Source organism: Microtus oregoni, unplaced genomic scaffold (genome assembly GCF_018167655.1).
Source record: "Microtus oregoni isolate MIOR12 unplaced genomic scaffold, Mior012 000007F_ref0000211, whole genome shotgun sequence".
NCBI lineage: Eukaryota > Metazoa > Chordata > Mammalia > Rodentia > Cricetidae > Microtus > Microtus oregoni.
Window position 1 is genome coordinate 57,536,041 of NW_024543066.1, and position 24,029 is coordinate 57,560,069.

Consider the following 24,029-nt stretch of genomic DNA (forward strand, 5'->3'; position numbering starts at 1 on the left):
TAGTCTTGTAACTTTCTTCTCTAAGTTCAAATGAAGAGGTTGGACCTTTCTCTGGAGAGTTCAGAGTCAAATGATGCCAGGGACAAGGCTCTAGACAGACAGGTGAGGGAGCAGTGTAAGGTGTTGTGCTTGAGGCTGTGTGGACATACACGAGAGAAATGTGAACTCTGGGACTATTGAAGAAAGCGAGATGACAGCAGGAGGAAAGCTGCCTTAATACAGCCTAACTGTGCTAAGGAATGCCTACAGTCCCAGCGACCCAGTGGGCTATCCTGAGCAGAGAGCCCAGTGTCCACAGCATGTCCCTTATTGCCTACATTACCAAGCCATCCCCAGGGACTATGGTGACATGGATTTAACTCATCCTAGTCTCAGGTAAGCAGAATGATGTCATCTCTTTTACAGTACTGCTGCCCTGAAATGGTTGAGTACCAGAAGAAAGGCAAGTCCCTCGATGCAGAGCCCAATGTTCCATTGGCAGCAAAGTCCTCATCCCCTGAGAAGACAGCACCTGTTACTTCCACACCCTCCTCTACACCTATTCCTGCTCTCTCACCATCCACCAAAGTACCAGAGCCAAATGAGAATGCTGGAGATGGCGTCCAGACCAAGCTTATTATGCTGGTGGATGACTTTTATTATGGACGGGATGGGGGCAAGGTAGCCCAGCTCACAAACTTTCCTAAGGTTGCCACGTCTTTCCGATGCCCTCATTGTACTAAAAGGCTAAAAAACAACATTCGGTAAGCATGAAACAGCCTTGGAGGTTTCCCTACATAAAGGTGGACAAGTTTTCTTACATTGCTAAGTTTTCTTTTTTGGAAACATTTAACTATGCTGCAGTCTTGTTAGAATTTACAGTGTGTAATACTGTTGAATTATTTTATTATGATAATAAAGGATACCTTTGAGTTTGAGTAAGAAAGACCCCAGTCTCTTTGCACGGAACCTACTTTTACTTTTAAGAATCTGTTATCTGAGGGCTGGAGAGATGGCTCAGCTGTTAAGAGCACTGGCTTCTCTTCCAGAGGACTCGGGTTCAATTCACATCACCCACATGGCAGCTCACATGTCTGAAACTCTTGAAATCTGACACCCTCACACAGACATATGCAGGCAAAACATCAGTGTACATAAAATAAAAATAAATTACTAGAAAACACATTATATGGAGCTAAAGAGAGGACTTAGAAGTTTAAAGTTTGTTCTGCTCTCGCAGAGGACCTGAGTTCAAGTCCCAGCACCCACATCAGGCTCACGATTGTCTCCAATCCAGTTCCATGGGATCCAATGCCTCTGGCCTCCTTAATCACTTGTACCTGTGATGTCCACATACTAGACACACATACCTGCCTTGTACCTGTGAGTACTTGTCGACATGCATAGACGCACATGCACCCACAGAATTGGAAAAGAACTGTCTTTCCAGGCTCAGAAAAAGACTATCCCAAATAGAGGAAGTTGGAGGAGGGGAGCAAATAATGTTTGCTTATATATAATTCTATCATTATTTCTCTTTTATTACTGACTTTATTTCTATACTTTCTCTTTGTGCTGTGTTACATACAGATTCATGAACCATATGAAGCACCACGTGGAACTTGATCAGCAGAACGGCGAGGTGGATGGTCATACTATCTGCCAACACTGTTATCGCCAGTTCTCCACCCCCTTCCAGCTCCAGTGCCACTTGGAAAATGTCCATAGCCCCTACGAGTCTACTAGTAAGTTTGAAAACTCAAGCTCCAGCAGAGGGGTGGGAGTTACCTTTTCTTCCCTTATTGGATGGCACTAGCAAAGAGGTCCTTATATGTAGGTGATAGTGCTAGACGAAGTACTTTCCCCATTTTCTTTCAAGCCTGATTATAAAGTGCTTCACTAGTAAATGAATGCTTTCAGTGAGACAGGCGGTGAGCGAGACTGTACAGTTACATGTCTTATAAAACAGGAAACCAAGCGAGCACTAACTTACAGTAATAAAGTTATTTGCTTAAAACATACATTTCTTGCCAGAGGTGGTGACACTCACCTTTAATCCCAGCATTTGGGAGACAGAATCAGGGGGATCTCTGTGAGCTGGAAACTAACCTTGTTTACAGAATGAGTTCCAGGGTAGCCAGGGCCACACAGAGAAGCCCTGTCTCGAAAACACACATATATCTCTATTGAGTTGATATTTTAAGATGTGAGCCTAGCATTCAGGATTTTATATTTATTTCTTTGTTTGTTTGGTTATGGTTTTTCAAGACAGGGTTTCTCTGTATAGCCCTGGCTATCCTGGAATTCACTCTGGAAACCAGGTTGGCTTTAAACTCAGAGATCTACCTGCCTCTGCCTCCCAAGTGCCGAAATTTAAGGTGTGTGCCTGCTTTGGGATTTTAATTTTAAGAATGCGCGCGTGTGTGTGTGTGTGTGTGTGTGTGTACACACATGTGAAATCCTAAGCAGGGACTCACAGAAGCCAAATGCATCAGATTTCCTGGAGCTAGAGTTCAAGATGATTGTGAGCTGGAGTGTAGGTGCTGGTACCTGAGCTCCAGTTCTCTGCTAAAGCAGTGTATACTTTAAGCACTGAGCCACCTCTCCCGCCCTGTTCAGGCTATTTCTGATGTCCTTTAGAGGACTGCTAGTTTGTTGAAAATGTAAAAATTATGTTAAATATAGGAACTTATATAATTATAGTGTGTGAGACTAAGACAGTATTATAGGTTGGGTTTACAGGCTCATGCCTGGAATACCAGTACTTAGAAAGCAGTGGTAGGAAGACCACTGAGTTCAAGGCAAGCCTGGATTACATAAGCCCTTATCTCCAAACAAAAAAATAATACTACAAACATGCCTTATACAATAGCAATGATGGGTAAGATAATTCTGAGAGGGAGAAGGTCTTGTGGTCAGGTTTCATAAAAAGTAGTTGTTAAACTTTTAGAAGGACTTAGAAGATTCAAGTGGGTAGACCATTGATAAGTACTTAAAACTTTATCAAAATACTTAAAACTCTTAAAAGTCTATAATTTCCATATATACAGAAACTTGAAAGGCCAGTGAACAAAGAAGAAAATACAAATATGCCCCCTTTTCCAGCCATAATTTGTAATTTAAATATGAAACAATTAAAAATTTTATGAAACACTTATAATTATATTCTTATAATCAAGCTTGACAAATTGGCTAATTTCAGAGTATAATTATCTTGACTCTGTTAATATATAAAGAGAAATGACATTAATGACAAGCTAAGAGCATCTGTCTACCCAAGTGTGGTGACACACACTGTTAATCTCTGACTTGGGAAGCAGAGGCAGAATGATCTGTAAGCTACAGGCCATATAGGACTGTGTAATTAGACCCTGTCACAGAAACAAACATCTCTTAATGTTTGTCAGCCTTTTCCGAACAAATTCTTTCTGGTCCTTAGGCACAGACAGAAAATCATGTAGTATTTAAAAACTCACTCAGCAGTGAAGGATGCACACTGTATGGATGAACGCCGTGAACAGTAGTGAGTCATGAGGGTTTCTACCAAGGGCTTGCCTAGCTTCAGTGAAGGTGTCAGTTCCTAGGTCACTGAATGATGACAACAATGGAGGTGGGAAATGATAAACAGAGAATGTGACTTTAGAAATAAAGGGAGAATGTCCAATTTAAGATGAAAATAGTTCACAGTCTAGAAGAGAGCTTTGTTTTTAAAAGACCGAGTTAGAGACAGGGACACGAGTTTTCCGTAGGCAGCACAGATGTGAGCAGAACCTCTTGTCCATGTGTTGGTGACTGCGAGTGAGGTGAGGCCGGAGGTCTTCCGTCCAGGTGCATGTCTAGATTGTGTTTCTTCTTACAGCCAAGTGCAAGATCTGTGAGTGGGCGTTTGAGAGCGAGCCGCTGTTCCTCCAGCACATGAAGGACACTCATAAGCCTGGAGAGATGCCTTATGTTTGCCAGGTATTGCCTTTTTCCCAGAGCGGTTTTTAGGCATTTTGTTTTAAAACTGATTGTAAAGAAATTTGCTAATGAATACCCTAACTCCCCACTGTCCACATACTGTGTAGGTGCTCTGAAGACATGGGCAGTGAGGACTTTCTAGAGGAGAGTCTGTCTCCAGGCTTCCCCTCTCAGGATAGGATGATTTTATTCCGTAGAAAATATAGGCTCTTCTCAGACTGGTCTGTCCTTTACTGTTTTTATCACAGCTAAACGTATCACCCACATAGATCTCCATTACAGGACCAGTACAATAATACCCATGCATTTAAGAATCCTTTCTCTGCATATCCTTGTTACTTCTTTTTATGGCTCCAGTTACTCACTCTTATTTTCCTTCTTGCGTGACCTCAGGTGTGTCAGTATCGCTCCTCCCTCTACTCTGAGGTAGATGCCCATTTTCGGATGATTCATGAGGATACTCGGCATTTGCTCTGCCCGTATTGCCTGAAAGTCTTCAAAAATGGCAATGCGTTCCAGCAGCACTACATGAGGCACCAGGTATCAGCACCAAGCAATCCTGTATTCTCATTTGAAGTTTTTGGGTTCTAGGGTTAGGGTTGAGATAGATAAATGATATTGGTAGAGAACATATATTGTGAGCAAACATGGTTCAGGTCTTGTTACTTGCTACACTGGGTTAGATGGTAGAGATTTAGTGCTAAAAGAAACAATGCTTGAGCCATTTTTAGGACTGTGTTAACAGAGCAAGAGAAGCATCTCCCTGTTGTGGGAGCTGAGCGGATATCCAGGAAGAAGTGGTTGGTATTTAGAGTTAGAAGGATGAGTAAGGATGAAGAGTAAGGTGGAACAGAAGTAGTTCCTCTGAAGCGCAAGGTAAGCCTGTGGCGGTGTAAGGAAGCAAGAGGCGTTCAGTGTGGATCGTAGGATACAAGGCAGCATTGGAAGCTAGGGGGTCATGGGTGCTTTCCTCCTCTGGGGGATAAGCTCCTACTTGTTTTATTCAAGATTTAACCTGGCAGCACTAAGTGACCTGAGTGGAAGTTGAGAGCAGAGGCAAGACTAGCCAAGGGCTTTAATCACTAGGTAGAGATGACAGTGGTGTTGGTTTGTGCAGTGAGGAAAAGGGACAGTCAAGAGGGACTTCCAGCATGGTACTTAGGATTTAGAGATGGGTTGAGTGGAAATGGCGGGAGAATAAGAACAGCTCCTAAACCGAGTACTGCCTTTGTCTTCGGAGTCTTAGCCATACTGCTGTCAGGCTGAGTTCTAGAGGGCTCAAGAGTTTGAGACCCTGTAGCCTAGGCTACGTAGCAAGATCTTGTGTCAAAAAGTCTTAAATTTGACATTTGGGTGAACAAGCAGGACTGTTTACTGAGACATACTGGAGAAAGCAAATTTTTGAGAGAATATTGAGATTTGGGTATTTTGGCTTAGCACTGTCTGTTGACATTACAACACAGTTTTTTTGCCAAGGAAACTAAAGTGTTCTGAAGAAAAGGGTGTGATCAAAATGCCCAGGCCACAGGAATGTTAAGCTAAAAAGAAACCAGAGGCAGACCCTTTATTAAGCAGCATTAAGAGACTGTTGGATTGGTTGGGTTCTAGCAGGAGAAACAAAGTACTTGAGAAAGTAAATGGAGACAGCCCAAAGACATGCATTTACACAGGAGGACAGAGGCATGGCTGCAGGGAAGATGGAGGTTGTGTTGCTATATTTTATTTACAATATGGAATAGACATAACCTTGTTTTAAAATGCTATAGAAAGGCTAGTATGGTGGCTCACACTGTAATCCCAGCACTCAGGAGGCTGAGGTAGTAGAATTGCCGTTAATTTGAGGCCTGCCTAGACTGCTGTGTAAGTTGCAGGCTAGCCTCAGATACACAGTGAGTCTCTGTCTTTAAAAAAAAAAAAAAGTAAACAGTGCTACAAAAAAACCTACTAGAGGAGAATGAAGATTTGTAAGAGAAATAAGAATGGAAAACAAGGTGGGTGCTGTGTGCTCCGTGTTGACATGTACATACACAGTCACTCAGAAAGAGTACAGGCCTGTGGAAACCAGTACTTGTATCTTAGCCTTATGTCACATTTATTTGCTATCCAAGTAAAGTTACAGATATGAGTCCTGTTTTGGCAGACCAAGTCCTAAAATGGTCTCTGAAACATCTCTGTATAGATGTATTAAGATTCCCCCCATACGTAGTGGGGAGTACTATCTTTTGTTTGTGGCTGGAAAGTGTCTTGGTGGTAGGGTGCTTGCTTGGCATAAGGAAGGCTTCGACTTCTTGCTTGTATCCCTAGCACCACCAGAAAAGAAAGAAACAAGGAGACTTTGCTCTGTGGTTGCTTATATGCTGTTGGTAAGAAAGTGTGCGTGAACCAGTCTGTGGAAGTGAACCAAGAGTCTGGGTTAAAGGCAACCCTAGAATGTGAAGGGAGCAGAGTGAGAAGTTTGAGTGGTTTTGTTGTTTGCTTGACAGTTTTACTGTGTATATTTTTGTGTTTTTAAAAATTCTAAAAGAACATCCAAGATGATAGTGTGTGTTGCTGGCCTGTGTGCTCCAAGTCAGGAAGTGGCTGAGGATCTGTTCATCCTGGCCTCCATTTTTGGGGGCATGAGATGGTGTTCTTAGTGATAGGCTTCTGGTTTTGAATAGTTGTTTTCTTACTGAGTGAATTCCCCGCAGAAGGAAGGAAAGAATAGTGCTGACACTGATCCACTGTGAACCTTTAAGGGATTCTTGTGTTTTGTTTTTTCTCCTCTTCAGAAGAGAAATGTTTATCACTGCAACAAATGCCGGCTACAATTTCTCTTTGCCAAGGACAAAATTGAACACAAGCTTCAGCACCATAAAACCTTCCGTAAACCTAAGCAACTGGAAGGCTTGAAACCAGGCACCAAGGTAAAGGGCTTGACAGAAGTTACAGATCCGGGGAGGGCAAGAGTGGGGTTAGACAGCACCCTGAGGTTTACTGTGGGAGCCATCTAATGGTTCTTCCCTTGATTTTCAGGTGACAATCCGGGCTTCTCGGGGGCAGCCACGAACTGTTCCTGTGTCAAATGATACATCTTCTAGCGCCTTACAGGAGGCCGCACCACTGACCTCCTCCACTGACCCCTTGCCAGTCTTCCTTTATCCCCCTGTCCAGCGCAACATCCAGAAGAGAGCTGTGAGGAAAATGTTAGTGCCTTCTTCTAAATGCTAAGCGGGTGGGAACTGTGTGTGCAAGGCATTTCCTGATAGCCAAGGAAATCAGGATCAGTGGTCAGAACTAATGATCTTTTGTTTTTGACAGGAGCGTCATGGGCCGGCAGACATGTCTGGAGTGCAGCTTTGAGATCCCGGATTTCCCTAATCATTTCCCAACCTACGTGCACTGTTCTCTCTGCCGCTACAGCACCTGCTGCTCTCGAGCTTATGCCAACCACATGATCAAGTGAGTTGGGAAGAAACCAGCACTTGTAGTTTAGGGTCCAAAACTCAGCACAGCCTCTCCCATTTCTATTTTGTTGCTTTTCAATTCTTGGTTTTTGAGACAGTTTCTCTGTTTCATAGCCCTAGCTGTCTTGGAACTAGTTCTTGTAGACCAGGCTGACCTCAAGCTCACAGAGATCCACTTGCCTCTGCCTTCCGAGTGCTGGGATTAAAGGCGTGCGCCACCACTGACCGGCTCTTTTTTCAACTCTTAAAGCTGTTGGCCCGTCTCTTCTTGGAAGATAAAAGAGCAAGCCCGTATTCATTTGACTTTGTTAGTCTGTACTCCAAATAATCTCCTAGGGTCTCCTACAGTTCAGGCATTGGATGGGGCTTGTTAGAAATGTTGATTCTTAGCCCTATCCTAGACCTGAATTGTAATTGATCCTCAGGTTATTTTGTGTTTATATTGAAGTTTGAGAAGGCATCTCTTTGGTTGGACATTGTCATTGGTTGTAACTCTGTTTCTTTGTCTTTTTCAGCAATCATGTTCCACGGAAGAGCCCCAAGTATTTGGCTTTGTTTAAAAATTCTGTAAGGTAATAAAATACTTTCTCTGTAATTTTTAAAGTTGTTAATATCATATCTTTATTTTGTGGAGTGATTATGTGCATCGCTCCCTTATTTAAGCCTCAAAGTTTAGCTGTTTTAATGTCAATGCTATTTGTATCTAATATACTCTTGGTCCTCTCTCTCTTTTCTCTCCCTCTCAGTGGAATCAAGCTGGCTTGCACTTCGTGTACCTTTGCTACCTCTGTGGGAGATGCCATGGCTAAGCATTTAGTGTTCAACCCCTCTCACAGATCCAGCAGCATCTTACCACGGGGTAAGTGGGAGAAAGGATGTCATTCTTTATGAGCCAGGAGCATCTTTCTCTGGTCTCACCCATTCACTGTTTAGACACACACTACCTTAGACTGTGAACCTTCTAACCTGCAATTAGATAAGACTAAGAAGAGTCTACTACTGGGTAGTTTGTTGAAATCTATGGAATGTTGGTTTTTTTTTCCCCAGTGATCTAACTTTTTTTTAAATCTCATTTTCCCAGGGCTCAGTTGGATGCCTCACTCAAGGTAACATTCATTTCATGATTTAATGTATACTTTGCATGATGTTTGCTCTTAGTAACACTATTATTTAAATTCCTAAGTTTAACTGATGTTTGCGCTCTCTGCTCCCCATCTTCACTCATTTAGGCCTGGCCAGACTCCTGAGCGAGCGTATGATCGGAATCTGAAGAATATGTATCTTCCACCTCCCTTCTCCCCTAACAAAGCAGCCACTGTGAAACCTGTAGGGGCCACCCCAGCAGAACCGCAAGAGCTCACAGCTCCTCTGGCCCAGGCACTTCCATCGCCAGCCTCAACTGCAACCCCACCAGCAACCCCTACTCACCCACAGCCCTTGTCCCTACCGCCCTTGGCCACAGAGGGAGCTGAATGTCTGAATGTCGAGGAACAGGATGAAGGAAACTCCGTAACCCAGGAACCTGAACCGGCATCGGGTGGTGGAGGCGGCAGTGGGGTTAGCAAGAAAGAGCAGCTGTCTGTGAAGAAGCTGCGGGTGGTGCTGTTCGCCCTGTGCTGCAACACAGAACTGGCAGCTGAGCACTTCCGAAACCCCCAGCGTCGGATCCGTCGTTGGCTTCGACGCTTCCAGGCCTCTCAGGGAGAGAATTTAGAGGGCAAATATCTCAGCTTTGAGGCAGAAGAGAAACTGGCTGAGTGGGTGCTGGTCCAGAGAGAGCAACAGCTGCCTGTAAATGAGGAAACCTTGTTTCAGAAGGCCACCAAAATAGGACGCTCTTTGGAGGGGGGGTTTAAGATATCCTACGAGTGGGCTGTGCGTTTCATGCTACGGCACCACCTCACCCCCCATGCCCGGCGAGCTGTAGCCCACACATTACCGAAGGATGTAGCAGAAAATGCAGAACTCTTTATTGAGTTTGTACAGCGGCAGATTCACAATCAGGACCTACCTTTGTCTATGATTGTGGCTATTGATGAGGTCTCCTTGTTTCTGGACACAGAAGTATTGAGCAGTGATGACCGAAAGGAGAATGCTCTGCAGACAGTGGGCACAGGGGAGCCTTGGTGTGATGTAGTGCTGGCTGTCCTGGCAGATGGCACTGTCCTCCCCACCCTGGTTTTCTTCCGAGGACAAGTGAATCGGCCTGCTAACGTGCCAGACTCTATATTGCTAGAGGTCAAAGAGAGCGGCTACAGTGATGATGAGATCATGGAGCTTTGGTCATCCCGTGTGTGGAAGAAGCACACAGCTTGTCAGCACGGCAAAGGCATGCTGGTGATGGACTGCCACCGCACTCACTTGTCAGAAGAGGTACTGGCCCTGCTCAGTGCCTCTAACACGCTGCCTGCTGTGGTCCCTGCAGGCTGTAGCTCTAAGATCCAGCCATTGGACGTATGCATCAAACGAACTGTTAAGAACTTCCTGCACAAAAAGTGGAAGGAGCAGGCTCGGGAAATGGCAGATTCTGCCTGTGATTCTGATGTCCTGCTTCAGCTGGTGCTGAACTGGCTGAATGAGGTGCTGGGTGTCATTGGGGACTCCCCAGAGCTAGTCCAGCGGTCCTTCCTTGTGGCTAGTGTTGTGCCAGGTCCTGATGGCAATGTTAACTCACCTACACGCAACGCCGACATGCAGGAGGAGCTCATTGCCTCCCTAGAGGAGCAGCTGAAGCTGAGTGGAGAACGGTCTGAGGAGCCGCCGGCTTCTACCCCCCGACCCAGATCGTCTCCTGAAGAGACAGTTGATCCTGAAAGCCTTCACCAGCTCTTTGAGGGGGAAAGTGAGACGGAGTCCTTCTATGGCTTTGAGGAAGCTGACCTAGATCTGATGGAGATTTAGGTGCTGGGCTCAGGAGAGCATATGGAGTTGGGTAGGAAGGCTGAGGGTGGGTAGAGGGACTTAGAGAAAGGGGGGGTCTTGGTTTATATTTCTAATTTTATGCCACTGCTCCCCTGACATTGATACTTCCTGTGAATTTGTGGGTTATTAGAAAGCCAGTAGTGATCACTTCTGAGCCGAGGAGCTGGCCCATTGGTTACTCACTTCTAAAAACAGGTTTTTGTGACTTTTTTTTTTAATTCCTCTTCTTTAATTTAAATCACTGTGTTTGCTATTTTTCTGACAAAAATCTAGGAAAACAATCCTTTGTGGACAGATATTAAATTGTTTTGTTTCCCCTTTTACCTCAATTGTATCATAGTATTTCTGGGTTTTGTTTGTTTTACTGTGTGGCCAATGTCTTTGGGCATGATACTTATCTAATCATTGTTAATGTGAGAACTTTTCTGCAAATGGGAAAGAAAAAATATGTAGCTCACAAACTGGTTTATTATATATGTGGATAAATTTTTTTCATTGTGGTCTTTAACACTTTTATATAAAAATGAAAATGAAAAAAGAATCCCATTGACCTCTTTCCTTCTCGTTTCCCCTCCTATCCAGAGCTGTTGGTTCCTACAGCAACTCTGGGTGTAAGATTGTGGCTTTGCAGTGCATGAGGCCACCTTGACTCCTCCACCCTCCACCAAAACACAACAGAAACAATAGTTTTTGCATTTGTGACCTTGGACCCCTTTCCTGATTTTCACGCTGTCCTTTACTCTGGGCAAAGGAGCACATTGTGTCCCTAGCAAGCAAGAGGTACTGGGTGAGGTGATCAAACAGTATTGAGGTGGAAGCCATCCCTAGTCTGTCTTCCATCAGCCCCTGCTGCTTTGTTTACCTTTGTCCTGACTGCACACCTACCGAAGACATCACAGGTACCGACTGGCATGTGTTAAGTGTTGAAAAGGACAGACTGCGTGAACTCCTGCTGACCCCTGGCTTTCCCATTTCTCTCAGTGCTTACAGAAGAAACTGGTGTGAGAAAAAAGCATAGAGGTGTGCACAGAGAAAGACACGAATCTTTATTTTTCACTGCCAACTTCAAGGAAAATTTTTCTACAGTTTGCATGATGGATTTTTTTTAAAAAAAAAAAATGATGTACTTATGGTGATAAACCAAAATGTACTGTACCATAGAGAAAAAAAAGAACAAAAACCAAGTCTACCTTTCCCACAGCCACACCATTCTTGTCCACCCTGAGGCTTTCGGCAATGTTTCCTCCTGTGAGCCAAGGAGGCAACCTGCACAAGCTTGTAAGTGGTTCACCTTTACAGTGTACATAAGTGGAACATTTAATAAAATGAGAGGAAATGGATTTATAAACTTTTTTATGTGCCCCTGTTTAATAGACTTTCATAGACTGGGAGATAGTCAGGATGTGGCGGCCTGGTGGTACAGGTGTGGTATTCATTACCACCTTCTCCCCGCAGTTTTTATAACGTAGTGAACAGGACTGATCCCAGAAGTTTGGCCAGCTCTGAACCCGTGGCGTTGGAGATCTGAACGGAGGATCCACCTGTGCTTCTCTTCCCCAGCTTTTTGCTCAGTGCCATTTTATTGATGGACTTTACCACAACGCCAGCTGCCTTTGAGAGAGCTGAACTGTAAGTGGTCATTCAGCCCACAGCCTAGGCCTCTTCTGTCGTCTTGCAGCAGCCACAGCCTTAGTGGAGCTGGGTTCCTGGCCTCTGCACATTGACTTTGGATGGGTAATTTTTTTTTTTTTTTAAGGTCATGGTAACAGTGGATCGGCTGGGTTTTGGCAAGCAAGTTGTCTTTGTGGACTCTGCCTGCATGGCTTAGTAGTAGAAGGAAGTTTTTTGTTTTTTTTTTATAATTCAGTTCAATCAATAAACATGTATTTATTGACAACTTTCTGTGTTGAGATCAAGTATGTGAAAGTTCCCGATTGAAGGCTCAGGATTTTCTTTGTGTGAGCCTGTCTGCTGCTGTCTATACCACTCTCAAAGGGTCTGTGCATCATGCAGAAGATGTATTTTCATTTGTAAAAATAAAGGTTTGAAACCACCCCAGGGGTAGAACATAGCTAATTCCCAACCTTAACAGCTATACTTAACAGTCATTCGTGTGTTGAATGTGGACACCACATGCTACACGTGCTATTACAACATGAACAGAGGTCAGGACAACTCCTGAGTCTCCTGCCATCTTGTGGGACTGGGAGTGAACTCAGATCCTGGGGTCTGCGTCCGAGGACTGTGTGTGTGCACTTGTGTGACTTCAGGTGTCCTCACTCTCCACCCTACATGAGACAGTTTTTCTGCTTCCTGTGCCAGACTGCCTGGCTCTCAAGCCTACAGGTCCCTCTTGCTCTGCCTCCCCCATGCCCATCTCCCTGTAGGACCTGGGGTTACAGAGATCTACTTTATCCAGCTCTTCATGGGTTCTAGGGACTTGAATTCAGATCTTCACACTAGCACAGCCAGTGCTTTAAGCAACCGAGCCACCTACCCAGTCCCACTTAGGAAATTTCTTAAATGATTTTAATTATGTTTAATCATTTTAGTTATGTGGGTATGTGCGCAAGTGCAGCTGTTCATGGGGGGCAGTTATCAGATATCGCTTGGAGCTAGGGTTAGAGGCAGTTGTGAGCTACATCCATGAGTGCTGGGAATCAAGCTAGGGTCCCATCTTCCACAAGCAAGAGTAATAGTATCCACTCTTAGGCTGAGTCACCTTTCCAGCCCTCCATTTAGGATTTTTTAATGAACACAAAGTACCAGGTGCTAGATTTACAGACAATAAACATTAGTTAAATGTGCTTAGCTCTCCTGTGTGTGGCTACATGTGGGGCTTAGTACTGGGGACTAGCTTCCCCAGCAGCTCCAGCACACCTGTCATCAGGTTTGGAGCCGTCATTAACCACCTTCTCCCAACAAAAGGATTCTTTTAGCATGAGAATATCCACCTTTAATCCCAGCACTCGGGAGGCAGAGGCAGGCGGATCTCTGTGAGTTCGAGACCAGCCTGGTCTACAAGAGCTAGTTCCAGGACAGGCTCCAAAGCCACAGAGAAACCCTGTCTCGAAAAAACAACAACAAAAAATAAATAGAATGAGAATATCGTATATATGTAAACCAACTGTGTTACCAAAGATCAATGTGACCTACAAGAAGCTAGCTCTAGAACAATCGCAAATGAATACTGTGTGGGGTCTTTTGTTCAGAGAATCCTACACTTGCTGAAGAGCCTAAGGACCTACCTACATCACCACCTACAGTCCCTCAGTTGGGAGGCTGAGGCAGCAGGGACTGCCCCGAGTTGAGGTCAACCTCAAATACAATGAAGGGCTAGAGTGGCTCAGTCAAGTGCCTGCCGCACAGGCATGAGGACCCGAGTTCAGCCCTGGGCATCCCAGCTCTAGGAGGGGGTGGAGACAGGACCCCTGGGGCCTGTTGGCTGGCAGCCTAGCTGAATAGAGAAGCTCAGGTTCATAAGAATTACGCCAAGAAAGTTAAGGTGGAGGATGACTAAGGAAGACTTCTGACATCAACCTCTGGGCATGCTCGCAGGAACTAAATTGGCTCTCTGCCCAGGAAAGGAAACAGCACATCAATGGTTCAGACAGCAGCAGCTGAGCTCTTGGCATGACCAGATATGGTGGCACAAGTTTTTAACTCCAATATTTGGGAGGCAGAGGCAGGAAGATTTCTGAGTTTTAGGCTAGCCTGGGTTACATGGTGAGATCTCATTTCAAAACAAAACAACTCAGCAAACACTTCAAAGGACTGGTTTATTTTACAAAAGTCTACTTTGAGCCAGCTAATCCAAATACAGAAGGGTACAGCTTCAACTCGACGTTCATCTGTAGTTCATTCAAAGCCACTAAAAAGAAAGAATATTTTAGGAAGAAAGTGATGAAGTGCCAAGGCATCAGCTTAAGAAGCTCTGCCCCTTGCACCCAGAACCACTGTCTGGGAGGCCAGCCCTCCAGAGGCTGTCATGCAAGCCAAAGGCTTCCAACTCGCCCACATTTTAAATCACCTGATCATGTGGGCGATTTCCCAGTTAGTCTCTGCTGATAGCGGTCCTTCTATCTCAACACCTTTTTCAGTTACGGTGGCGATTTGAAACTAAAAGAAAACAAAACATGTAATGTAAATACCCAGTCTGGACAGAGGTTAATTCAGAGGGTCGCTCTCTCATTCCAAAATAGAAGTAACAATTTGTAGTTTAGTGGTTTTTTAAAGATTTTTCGAGACAGAATTTGTCCATGTAACAGCCCTGGCTGTCCTGGAACTAGCTCTGTAAACCAGGCTGGCCTCAGACTCACAGATATCCGCCTGCCTCTGCCTCCCGAGTGCTGGGACTAAAGGCCTACACTAGCATGGTGGCCCCAGAGCCTGTACTTTTCTGCCGTGTCTCACCCGGTTGTACGAGCGGGCGTCTCGGTAGTACAACACTCGCATGCAGCGCTCTACGAGCTCCCGGGCCTCAGTCTGACTCAGCACAGGTTGTTTCTCTAGAACTTCTCGAAGCAGAGGCTAAAAGGTGGGCAAAATAAGGGAGAAATTAGACACTAGCTTAACACCTATTCCAACCCGTGTAAACAATCACCAAAGTGAACGACAGACTTCTACCCGCTGTCTCATCAGAAAAGTGCTGGCTTTTTTATTTCATTCGACATTTACTTATCTTACATATATATGTATGCATACGCATGTGGAAGTCAGAAAATTGCTTTGCAGGACTTGTTTCTGCCCACCCTGGGGGTCCTGGGCTGGCTGTCAGCCTTGGCAGCAAGTGCCTTTACCCATGAGTCATTTCATTTTTGTTTTGTTTCTGAGATATAGAGTCTGTGTAGCCCAAGTTGGTCTGAAATGCACAGCCCTCCTGGCCTCAGCTCCTGTGCACTAGGAGTACAGATGTGTACCACCACCTAGTTAAGATCCTCTTAAAAGGGAAGTCCTAAGGCTTCCATCCTGCAGCAAGGCTATTATCCCTGTTCACCACATCTTGTCTCTGGAAGGTCATGTAAACACCTTCTTATACTAAGAAAACCTGATGCCCAACATTTGGATACCAGCCTGTCTCCTATCAGAACTCCACAGGGAACATCTCTCCTCTTTTCCCCATTGCTAGTCCCATGACTCACCTGAGCCAAGTATGCACCATAACCTGTGGCTAGAGAAGGGGCTTCATAAGCCACACCAAGCATGTCCACATAACCAAGGAAGCTGCAGGGACAAACAGATCAAAGAACTCATTTAATCTTATATTTCTTGGCCAAAGAATGGGACCATGAGGTCTGAATTAAAAGGTGGGAATTCTCTGGGGTTAAACAGTCTGGGGTGGGAGACTCAGGATGGATCAGTGGGTAAAAGCACCTGCCACCACACCTGATGACCCGAGTTTGAGCCCTAGAACCCACATGGTGTACATACACACACACACACACACACACTAGCACACAAGCACCAATACAAGTGTGAAAAACCATTCTTTTCAAAGACTGAAGAAAGCTGGACAGTGGTGGCACACGCCTTTAACTCCAGTACTCAGAGGGTAGAGGCTGGCAAATCTCTTTGAGTTCAAGGCCAGCCTGATCTACAGAGCGAGTTCCAGGACAGCCAGAGCTGTTACATGGAGACACCTGTCTTGAAAAACAAAAAAACTAAAAAGACACTCAGTAGGTTCTAGGCTGGGTGGTCAGGGAAGTTATCAAATACCTTTCTCCATCAGCATAGCCTCCAATGACCATGGTGTTCCACAGAGGATTCATCTTGGAGCGGCGGCTGTACATGGCCCTTGTCAACCAGGAATGAATAGCTCTAGGGCTATAGCTATGTCCATCTCCCAACAGCTCTTCATCAATCCTTAAAAATAAATGGTTGATAAGGTAATGATAACGGAAGTCAGGTTCCCCACCCACATACAATGCCAAAAAGTATTCAAAACATTCACATGCTAGACCCAACAACTCCCCCAAAGCCTCAAGTCCCCCCATCCCATCTAAGGGAATAAAAAACGAGAGCTTCGCTCCACTCGGAGGCGACTTACACCATCTGGCCGAGAACCTGCTTTAAATACTGGAAATCAGCGTAGTCTCCCGAAGCACCCAGCATAGTGCTGTCGTTGACTCGCATAATACGGGAGATATTGCGGAAACGAGCAAGGGAGCCGTAGGAGCCCAGCATGTCTGCAGCAATAACCACTCCGCCGTCGAACTTCACCCCGAGTACCGACGTCCCAGTCACCATGGGGTTCCTGAAGAATGGAAAGGGTCCCTGATCGCGGCGTCCGGGGTCCCCGGGAGCCGCCACCCAGGCGCCGCAGGTCCAAGTCCCAGCCCGCCGCCCATTCCTGGCGCGGTTATAGCGCAACTCACTGGGTCCGGGTGATTGGGCCCTCGCAGAGCGCGGACGCCGGGTCCATGAGGGCGCAGGGAGTGGACGGCACGCGGTAAAACTGCCCCGGGGCCGGACCCCCGGCCCAGTGGCCAGCCCGTGACTCCCAGAATGCTTCCATCTTAGTCACCGCAGCTAAAGAAGTGAAAGCACTCGCCTCACCGGAAGCGGAAGTGGCCCTTTGTTGTTACACCTCTTTTCTTCCTGCCAGCCACGTCCCGGTACCATGACTGCCAGGTTCCGTGTTGATGAGGAGTCGGAGGAGTGCTGAGACTGACAGGAATGCACGACGTCGCCTCCGTGTCTGCAGAAGGGGTGCCTAGAGCTGAGCTTTCTGACAATTTAGGAGGAGCAGGCTGTGTGGGACAAGCACCAGGACGGGTTGTCTTGTCCTGTTTGAATCAGTATCCAGAACCTGACTTGAAGAATCATTGAACCCAAGCTCTTACAGTTTTACTTCTCAGAGCAGGCCCGTGTAACAGGCATTATTCAACTCCTTTTATAGATAAGATGCAGATGCTTGAGATACAGTGATTTATGCCCTTACAGTCGGTAAAGGTAGAAAGGGTACAAACCAAGCTGGAAATACGGCTCTTGGATTCCAATCTCAGCCACCACGTGATGGCGCAAAACCGTCTGTAATTCCAGTTTCTACTGATTTGAAACTCGCTCCTGGCCTCCAGGGCACCAGGCACTTTTGTGGGGCATAATTAAGCGGGGTAGGGGGGTGAAGTGGGGAGGGACAGAGGGAAGGAGACATTGCGTGAGCAAACCAGTTCATCACATGATCCTAGCACTCAGAGGGGTGGGCCAGAAGGATTGCCTCCAGCAGACCTTTCTGGATTACATTCTGAATCCAGGCTAACTTGAGCAACTGAGAGACCCTATATTAAAAGGGGGGAGGGGGGGAATAAAACTACATTACCTCACCTCATTTTTTTTTCTTTAAAGATTTTTAGTTGGGAGGTGTTAGGATCAAATAAATGTGAACTCTCAGCTACTGCTCCAGTGCCTGCTGCCATGTTCTCCAACCTGATGATCATAGACTCTGCCAGGCGGTTGTGTCACATGCGTTTAATCCCAGCAATCAGGAGGCAGAGGCAGGTGGATCTCTGTGAGTTCAAAGCCAGCCAGGTCTACAGACCAAGTTACAGGACAGCCAGAGTGGTTACACAAAGAAACCCTGTCTCAAAAAACAAAGAAACAGCAATAACAAAAATCTGGAACCGTGAGAACCAAAAAAAAAAAAAAAAAAATTCTGTTATAAGTTGCCTTGACCATGTGTCTCTTCACAGCGATAGAATATTAACTCAGCAAGTGGATCTCTGTGAGTTCAAGGCCAACCTGGTCTGCAAAGTGAGAGAAACACTGTTTTGAAAAAAAAAAAAAAGAAGAAAAACAAAGAAACAGAAAAATAAATAAATAGAAAAGAAAAGAAACAAAAAAACAAGAAATAAATGTAACTCAGACACTGGGGGAGGAAAAAATTCCCTCCCAGTGCTGTGACTATGGTAATGTGCCCATGAACCTCCAAGGAACCTCCAGGCTCCTGTAAGAAACCCTAATTAAATTCATTATGCTACACAGAAAGGCACAAAAGTAGACGGGCACTAGCTGGAGTTACAGATGGTTGTGAGCCACCACATGGGTGCTGGGGATCCATCCCAGGGCTTTGTGAATGCTAGGCAAGCACTCTACCGACGGAGCTAAGTCCCAGCCCCTCGAGCTCCTTTGTATTTGATTTTCAGTGCCTTGGCTTTCCTTATGACTTTTCATAATCTTTAGTTTAGACAGACCCTCCCCGAATCTCCCCATCTCCCTGCACCCCTTAAAATTTTCCATCCCAGAATTTCCCCTTCCACCTTTGTTCTGCTTCTCTCTATCCTTACCAATTTTATACATTTTAAGATTTTGGTATTTGTTTAATGTACACTTGTGCCATGTGCGTATTATCGGGATGTGAGGGGCACTTGCGGAATGGCAAACTTGAAGTCAGAGGACAGCCATGTCGTGTCTGTTCTCTCCGCCATATGCGCCCTGGAACCTAACTCGGCTTGTCAAGCTTGGGCGGCAAGTCCTAGCCGTCTCTCTGGCTCTGTATTCTTAAGTGTCACCTCCAGTACAAATGGGTCACAGCTAAAATAATCTGTCCTGCAATGTTTCAGCTTCAGAATGGTGCAAAAATTAACTTTGAACTTTAAATATTATCCCAGGATAAGATACTCTTGTGAGGCTGCACAGTGGGGCGGTCACACGCCTAGTCAACATCTTCACCTATAGCCTGCAGTTAAAACAACAACAAATCAAACCCCCGAACTGTGGTGCTCAGTAGGTTGTGTGTATTAAATGCTAGGTGTTTTGGAATGTGCCCATTATAAACCAAGGAGCATCCGGGTCTGTATCAGCCATGGCTAGGCTTCTCTTGCTTGTTTTAATTTTTCATTTTGATCATGTTTCTCTTTCATTGTGCAAGGCTTCTGGCTTGTTATTGTTTGCCATATAGTGTGAATAGCGTGGAAGGGCAGGTTATGTTCTCTACCAGAGACAGGAATTAGAGCTGTGAGGCCTGCACTGAGCGACTGTTTCAGTCTTGCTCATCCCTAGTCTCCGGGCATATTTCTCACAACTTTTGTTTTGTTTTTTTCTTTTTTGTTTGTTTGCTTGCTTGCTTTTTGTTTTTAGAGACATAGTTTCTCTGTAGCTTTGGAGCCTGTCCTGGAACTAGCTCTCATAGACCAGGCTGACTTTGAACTCACAGAGATCCACCTACCTCTGCTTCCCGAGTGCTGGGATTAAAGGCGTGCACCACCACCATCCAGCTTCACACAACTTTTGATTGAAAAGTGAACAGCCCCCCCCCCCCGAAATGAAGCAAATGGGGCTAGTTCTTCAGATCCCAACTCCTCCACACAAACTCGAGATCTGGCAAACACACTAAGGGCAAACCATCGGATTAGCTGATACCCTGCCCCAGTGAGTCTTAATTTCCTTATCAATAACTCCAGCCTGGAGGAGCTTCATTTTTTTTAAAAGATTTATTTATTATGTATACAGCATTCTGCCTCCATGTATGCCTGCACGCCAGAGGAGGGCGCCAGATCTCAGTACAGATGGTTGTGAACCACCATGTGGTTGCTGGGAATTGAACTCAGGTCCTCTGGAAGAGCAGCCAGTGCTCTTAACCTCTGAGCCATCTCTCCAGCCCCTGGAGGAGCTTCTATATGCCTATTGGAGCTTTCAATGCCACTCTGAGGTCTCCTGAACATCCCCAGGGTTCACCAAAGTTCTCTGGGCAAAGGTAACCCTGTTAGTCTACTCCTCACATAACCGTGCAAACCTCCGGTGACTTCCTTTCTCCAGAGACATTCTGCTTCAGTTAAGCCTGATCTGCAGCCTATTCTTAGCACATCCCAGAATAGATGAACTCTTCTGGAATTTTAGTCCTCATTTCTTCCACAGCCTTTTGGTTCCTTTAGTTTTGAGGTGTGTGTGTGTGTGTGTGTGCGCGCGCGCCTACAGGAGTGTGGAGGCCATAGGCTGATGTTGCCTATCTTACCAAACCACACCTTATGTATTGAGACAGACTCTCTCGCTTGAACCCAGAGTTGGCTAACTCAACTAATCTAGCTAGCCACCTTGCATTGCTATGGGGATCCCTGTCTGAGCTTCCTGTGTGCTAGGATTACAGACAAGTTGCCACACCCCCATTGTTTCATGTTATTTGATCACACTGTGAACCCTGAGATTTCATTAATTAAATAATGGGTCAACCTTGGGTCAAGAGGCACAGCCAGCAACTAGTTGACAGGAAGTGGTCATAGAGAGTAAGAGGGGGGTGGGAAGAGGGCTAGAGAGATGCACAGGAAAGAGCAGAGAGGGACTGGAGCCTGGCAGGCCTCTCTTGCTTGGGACCGCAGAAGAGAAACTCTCCCATCTAGGACGACATCAGCTAAGGAGGAATGTTACCTGGTTGTTCCTCTCCCTCTCTGAGTTAGCAGTTTTCCACCCCAGCACCTGTCCTGAGTCTTTATTGGTTAACACCATAGGATTGAGATTTAGTTTAAAAACACCACTTGGCATTTACATGTGTTCTGGGAATCCAAACTGATTCTCAGATTTGTCCAACAAGTGCTTTTACCTACTGAGCCCCTCTCTGTCCTTTAAAATGTAACTTTTGTGCTTTATCCAACTGTTTTTTAAAAAGAACATGAGGACTGACTGACTGGTGTGCAATTTATTCTCAGAGTTACACTGACAAGGCCAGTTCCCTTTTACAGATCTGGAGAATTCATTCCTTTAAAAAGAATATTTTAGACAAGGTCTCCGGGAGATCAGGCTGGCCTCGGACTAGAACTAGGTACATCACCAAGGATGACCTTGAACTTCTGATCCTCAAGCCTCTACAGCTTATATGCATGGGACTCAGGCTATACCTTGCTTATTGAAGCTTCTAATTGTTGTGGAATATTCCTTTACACTGTGTGAAGATATCTCACTGTGATTGATTTAAATAAAAGTTAAACGTCCAATAGTTATGTAGGATTTTCTCAGCAGATACAACGCTGGAGAGTGGAGATGCCAGACAAACTGAATAAGTCAGATGCACAGAATGGGTCAGAGGTAAAAGTCATGTGGTAGAATGCAGATTAACAAAAATATGGGTGGATTTAAGTTATAAGAGCTAGTTAAGAACAAGGCTAAGCTGTCAGCAGAGCATTCATAATTAAAAAGTCTCTGTGTGGTTATTTGGGAGCTGGCAGGATAGAGAAAGCCTTGCTACAGCTTGTGGCTGCTGGTGCTATCTCGTTCAGCTTGTGGTTACCATGCCCCCCCCCATCTTCCCTGTGACCAGGCCCCCATGCCTTTCTTTCATGAGGAAACTTCTGATTGCAGCTAAAGCCACCCAAATCATCAGAACAATATCCTCATGTAAAATATATTCAGCCACAGCTCCTGGCTGGGCATAGTGGTTCGTTCCTGTTATCACAGCACTGGGGAGGCTGGTGGATTGCCGAGAGTTTGAGGCCAACCTAGGCTACACTCTGAGTTCCGGGCCAGCTTAGGTTATAAAGTAAGATCTTATCTCAAAAAAAAAAAAAGTAAATTCTTAGGTTCAGGCTTGAAAAGCTGCTAGCAGCTGCCACATCTGGAGTCAGACATTCAGGACTTTGGATTAAAAATTCCAAAACCAAAACCAAAAAACAAGTTTTGAAATAGAAACATGCAGAAAATTGCACCAAACAAATCATTGGCTGAATGAATGGATCATTTTAAGGCAATTGATCGTGTGTGTGTATGTTTGTGTGTGTGTGTGTGTGTGTGTGTGTGTGTGAGAGAGAGAGAGAGAGAGAGAGAGAGAGAGAGAGAGTGTGTGTGTGTGTGTGTACAGAAGCTAGCAGTCTTCAATGTGATTCATCAAGAACTTTTTTTTTTTTGAGATACGATTTCACTATGTAGCCCTGGCTGTCCTGGAACTCACTCTGTAGACCAGGCTGGCCTCAACCTCACAGAGATCTGCCTGCCTCTGCCTCCCAACTGCTGGAATTTAAGGTGTGCATGACCATACCAGCTTTTTTGACTTAATATTATATATATATGTGTGTGTGTGTATATATATATATATATTAATTTTATTTATTTTCATGTTACATATTTTGGTGTTTGTCTGAATGCATGTCTGTACACCTCGTCTGTGTACTGCCCAAGGAGGCCAGAAAGAGTGTCGGAGCTCCAGGAAACTGGTGCTACAGATGGTTGTGAGCCACTGTGTGTGTGCTGGTTTCCATTCTGTTTATTCTGGAAGGCCAGTGCTCTTAACCACGGAGCCACAGTCCAGTCCTTTGCCTTCTCTGACACAGGGTCTCTTACAGTCCTAGCAGGCCGGCTGCTTCACCTCCCAAGTGCTGTGCTTGCTGCCGGGTACCTCCACAGCTGGGGAGGGTGTGTGTCACTGCTGTGCAAACGCCAGGCCAGCACACTGTCCACTGAGTTACTTCTCCAGCCCTCAGTAGCATTGTGTAGGAGTTTCTCTAAATAGTCTTCCATTGTGGGATACTTGTATACTGTACGAAGATGGATTGCTCTGACTGGTTTAATAAAGAGCTGAATAGCTAATAGCTAGGCTGGAAAGATTAGGCCAGATTTCTGGAGACAGAGAGGAAAAGGAAGTAGAATCTAGGCAGACAGGATGTGTCGGCGAGAGGGAGGAAGAGCAGGGTATGCAGTAGGGAGATGAGGTAACAAGCCCTGTGGCCAGGCATAGATGAAAAACTATGGGTTAATTAGAATTATAAGTTATAAGTTTAATTAGAAGTTATAAGAACTCATTGAAAACAAGCCTAAACTGGAGGCCAAGCTTTCATAATTAATAATAAATCTCTGTGTCAATATGTGCTGGCTGGGGGCCCCATGGGAAAGAACTAGACAGGCTTCCATTGCTTCTTTCTTTTGAAAGAAAGCTGCTTGCTCAAGCTTTTAGAAGACGATGGCTCAAGATCATTTCCTAGGGTCTCAGCGACTCCTGCTGCTATCTATGTTCCCCAGCCCTCACCAGTTCATCCCTGTCCAGTTCCCTCTTACCCAGACCTCTTCGCTTGTCTCTGATGGCCGTGTTCTGGGTTTTAGTTTTCTTACTGCTCTGGGGCTCTGCCTTAGACAGGAACACGAGTCAGCCTGAGTTCTTGGGACCAGAGGGCTGGAGAGATGGCTCAGTGAGTAAAGGGGCCAATCTGGGATGGATCCCCAACTTAGGTAAAAAGCCAGAGGCAGTGGTGTGTCCATGATTCCAGCGTGCCTACGATGGGATGAGAGGGGACGATAGGAGAATCAAAGAAGGCAACAAACGACAGTTCCTGGGATTAACCGGCTATGATGGCTCATGCCTATAAGCTCAGATCTTGGGAGGCTGAGGCAGCAGGATTGCTGTGACTTGGGGCCGCAGTGGGTACATGGTGAGTTCTAGGCTAGCCTGGGGTTAATAAAAAAAAGAGTCCATGGGACCTAGACATAAAAACTCTATGTAAACATTATTATTATTATTATTATTATTATTATTATTATTATTATTATCAATTAGACAGTACAGCTTAGGAGGAAATCATCTTCCCAATAATCCACACTAGAACAGGATGTTTCCATGAGATAAACACACACATTACAGGCAGTGAGGATCTCCCCACACCCATTCACACCGTGCCGGATACCAGAGAAAGATGGCAGCGACAATCACGTAAAGTCACAGCAGAAGCAAAAGACACTCTGGAGTCGTGGTCTCGGGGCCTTGCCTATCTGAGATTCATTCATCAGGGGTTTTCCTCCTTCTGGGCTGAC

At 45.4% G+C, this 24,029-nt stretch overlaps 1 protein-coding gene across 1 annotated transcript; it reads right to left on the minus strand.

Moving 5' to 3' along the window:
* Positions 1 to 14,067: 14,067 nt before the first annotated feature.
* On the minus strand, positions 14,068 to 16,866 carry LOC121450882 (proteasome subunit beta type-4). Its single transcript, XM_041656238.1, has 7 exons — positions 16,682 to 16,866; positions 16,354 to 16,560; positions 16,023 to 16,169; positions 15,449 to 15,530; positions 14,721 to 14,837; positions 14,338 to 14,426; positions 14,068 to 14,178 (listed from the first exon to the last, which is right to left on the minus strand). The coding sequence occupies exons 1-7, from the start codon at positions 16,819 to 16,821 to the stop codon at positions 14,166 to 14,168; spliced, it is 795 nt and encodes a 264-aa protein (XP_041512172.1). The 5' UTR covers positions 16,822 to 16,866; the 3' UTR covers positions 14,068 to 14,165.
* Between the last annotated feature and the right edge of the window lie 7,163 nt (positions 16,867 to 24,029).

Bases quoted from the DNA above. Each gene is read 5' to 3' on its own strand.
- LOC121450882 (XM_041656238.1), bottom strand. From the start codon at position 16,821: ATGGAAGCATTCTGGGAGTCACGGGCTGGCCACTGGGCCGGGGGTCCG. The intron at 15,531-16,022 runs GTATTTGATAAC...TTGTCCCTGCAG, and splicing joins GGCTATGCTGATGGAGAAAG to CTTCCTTGGTTATGTGGACA. The intron at 14,427-14,720 runs GTGAGACACGGC...GTTTTCTTTTAG, and splicing joins ACGCCCGCTCGTACAACCGG to TTTCAAATCGCCACCGTAAC.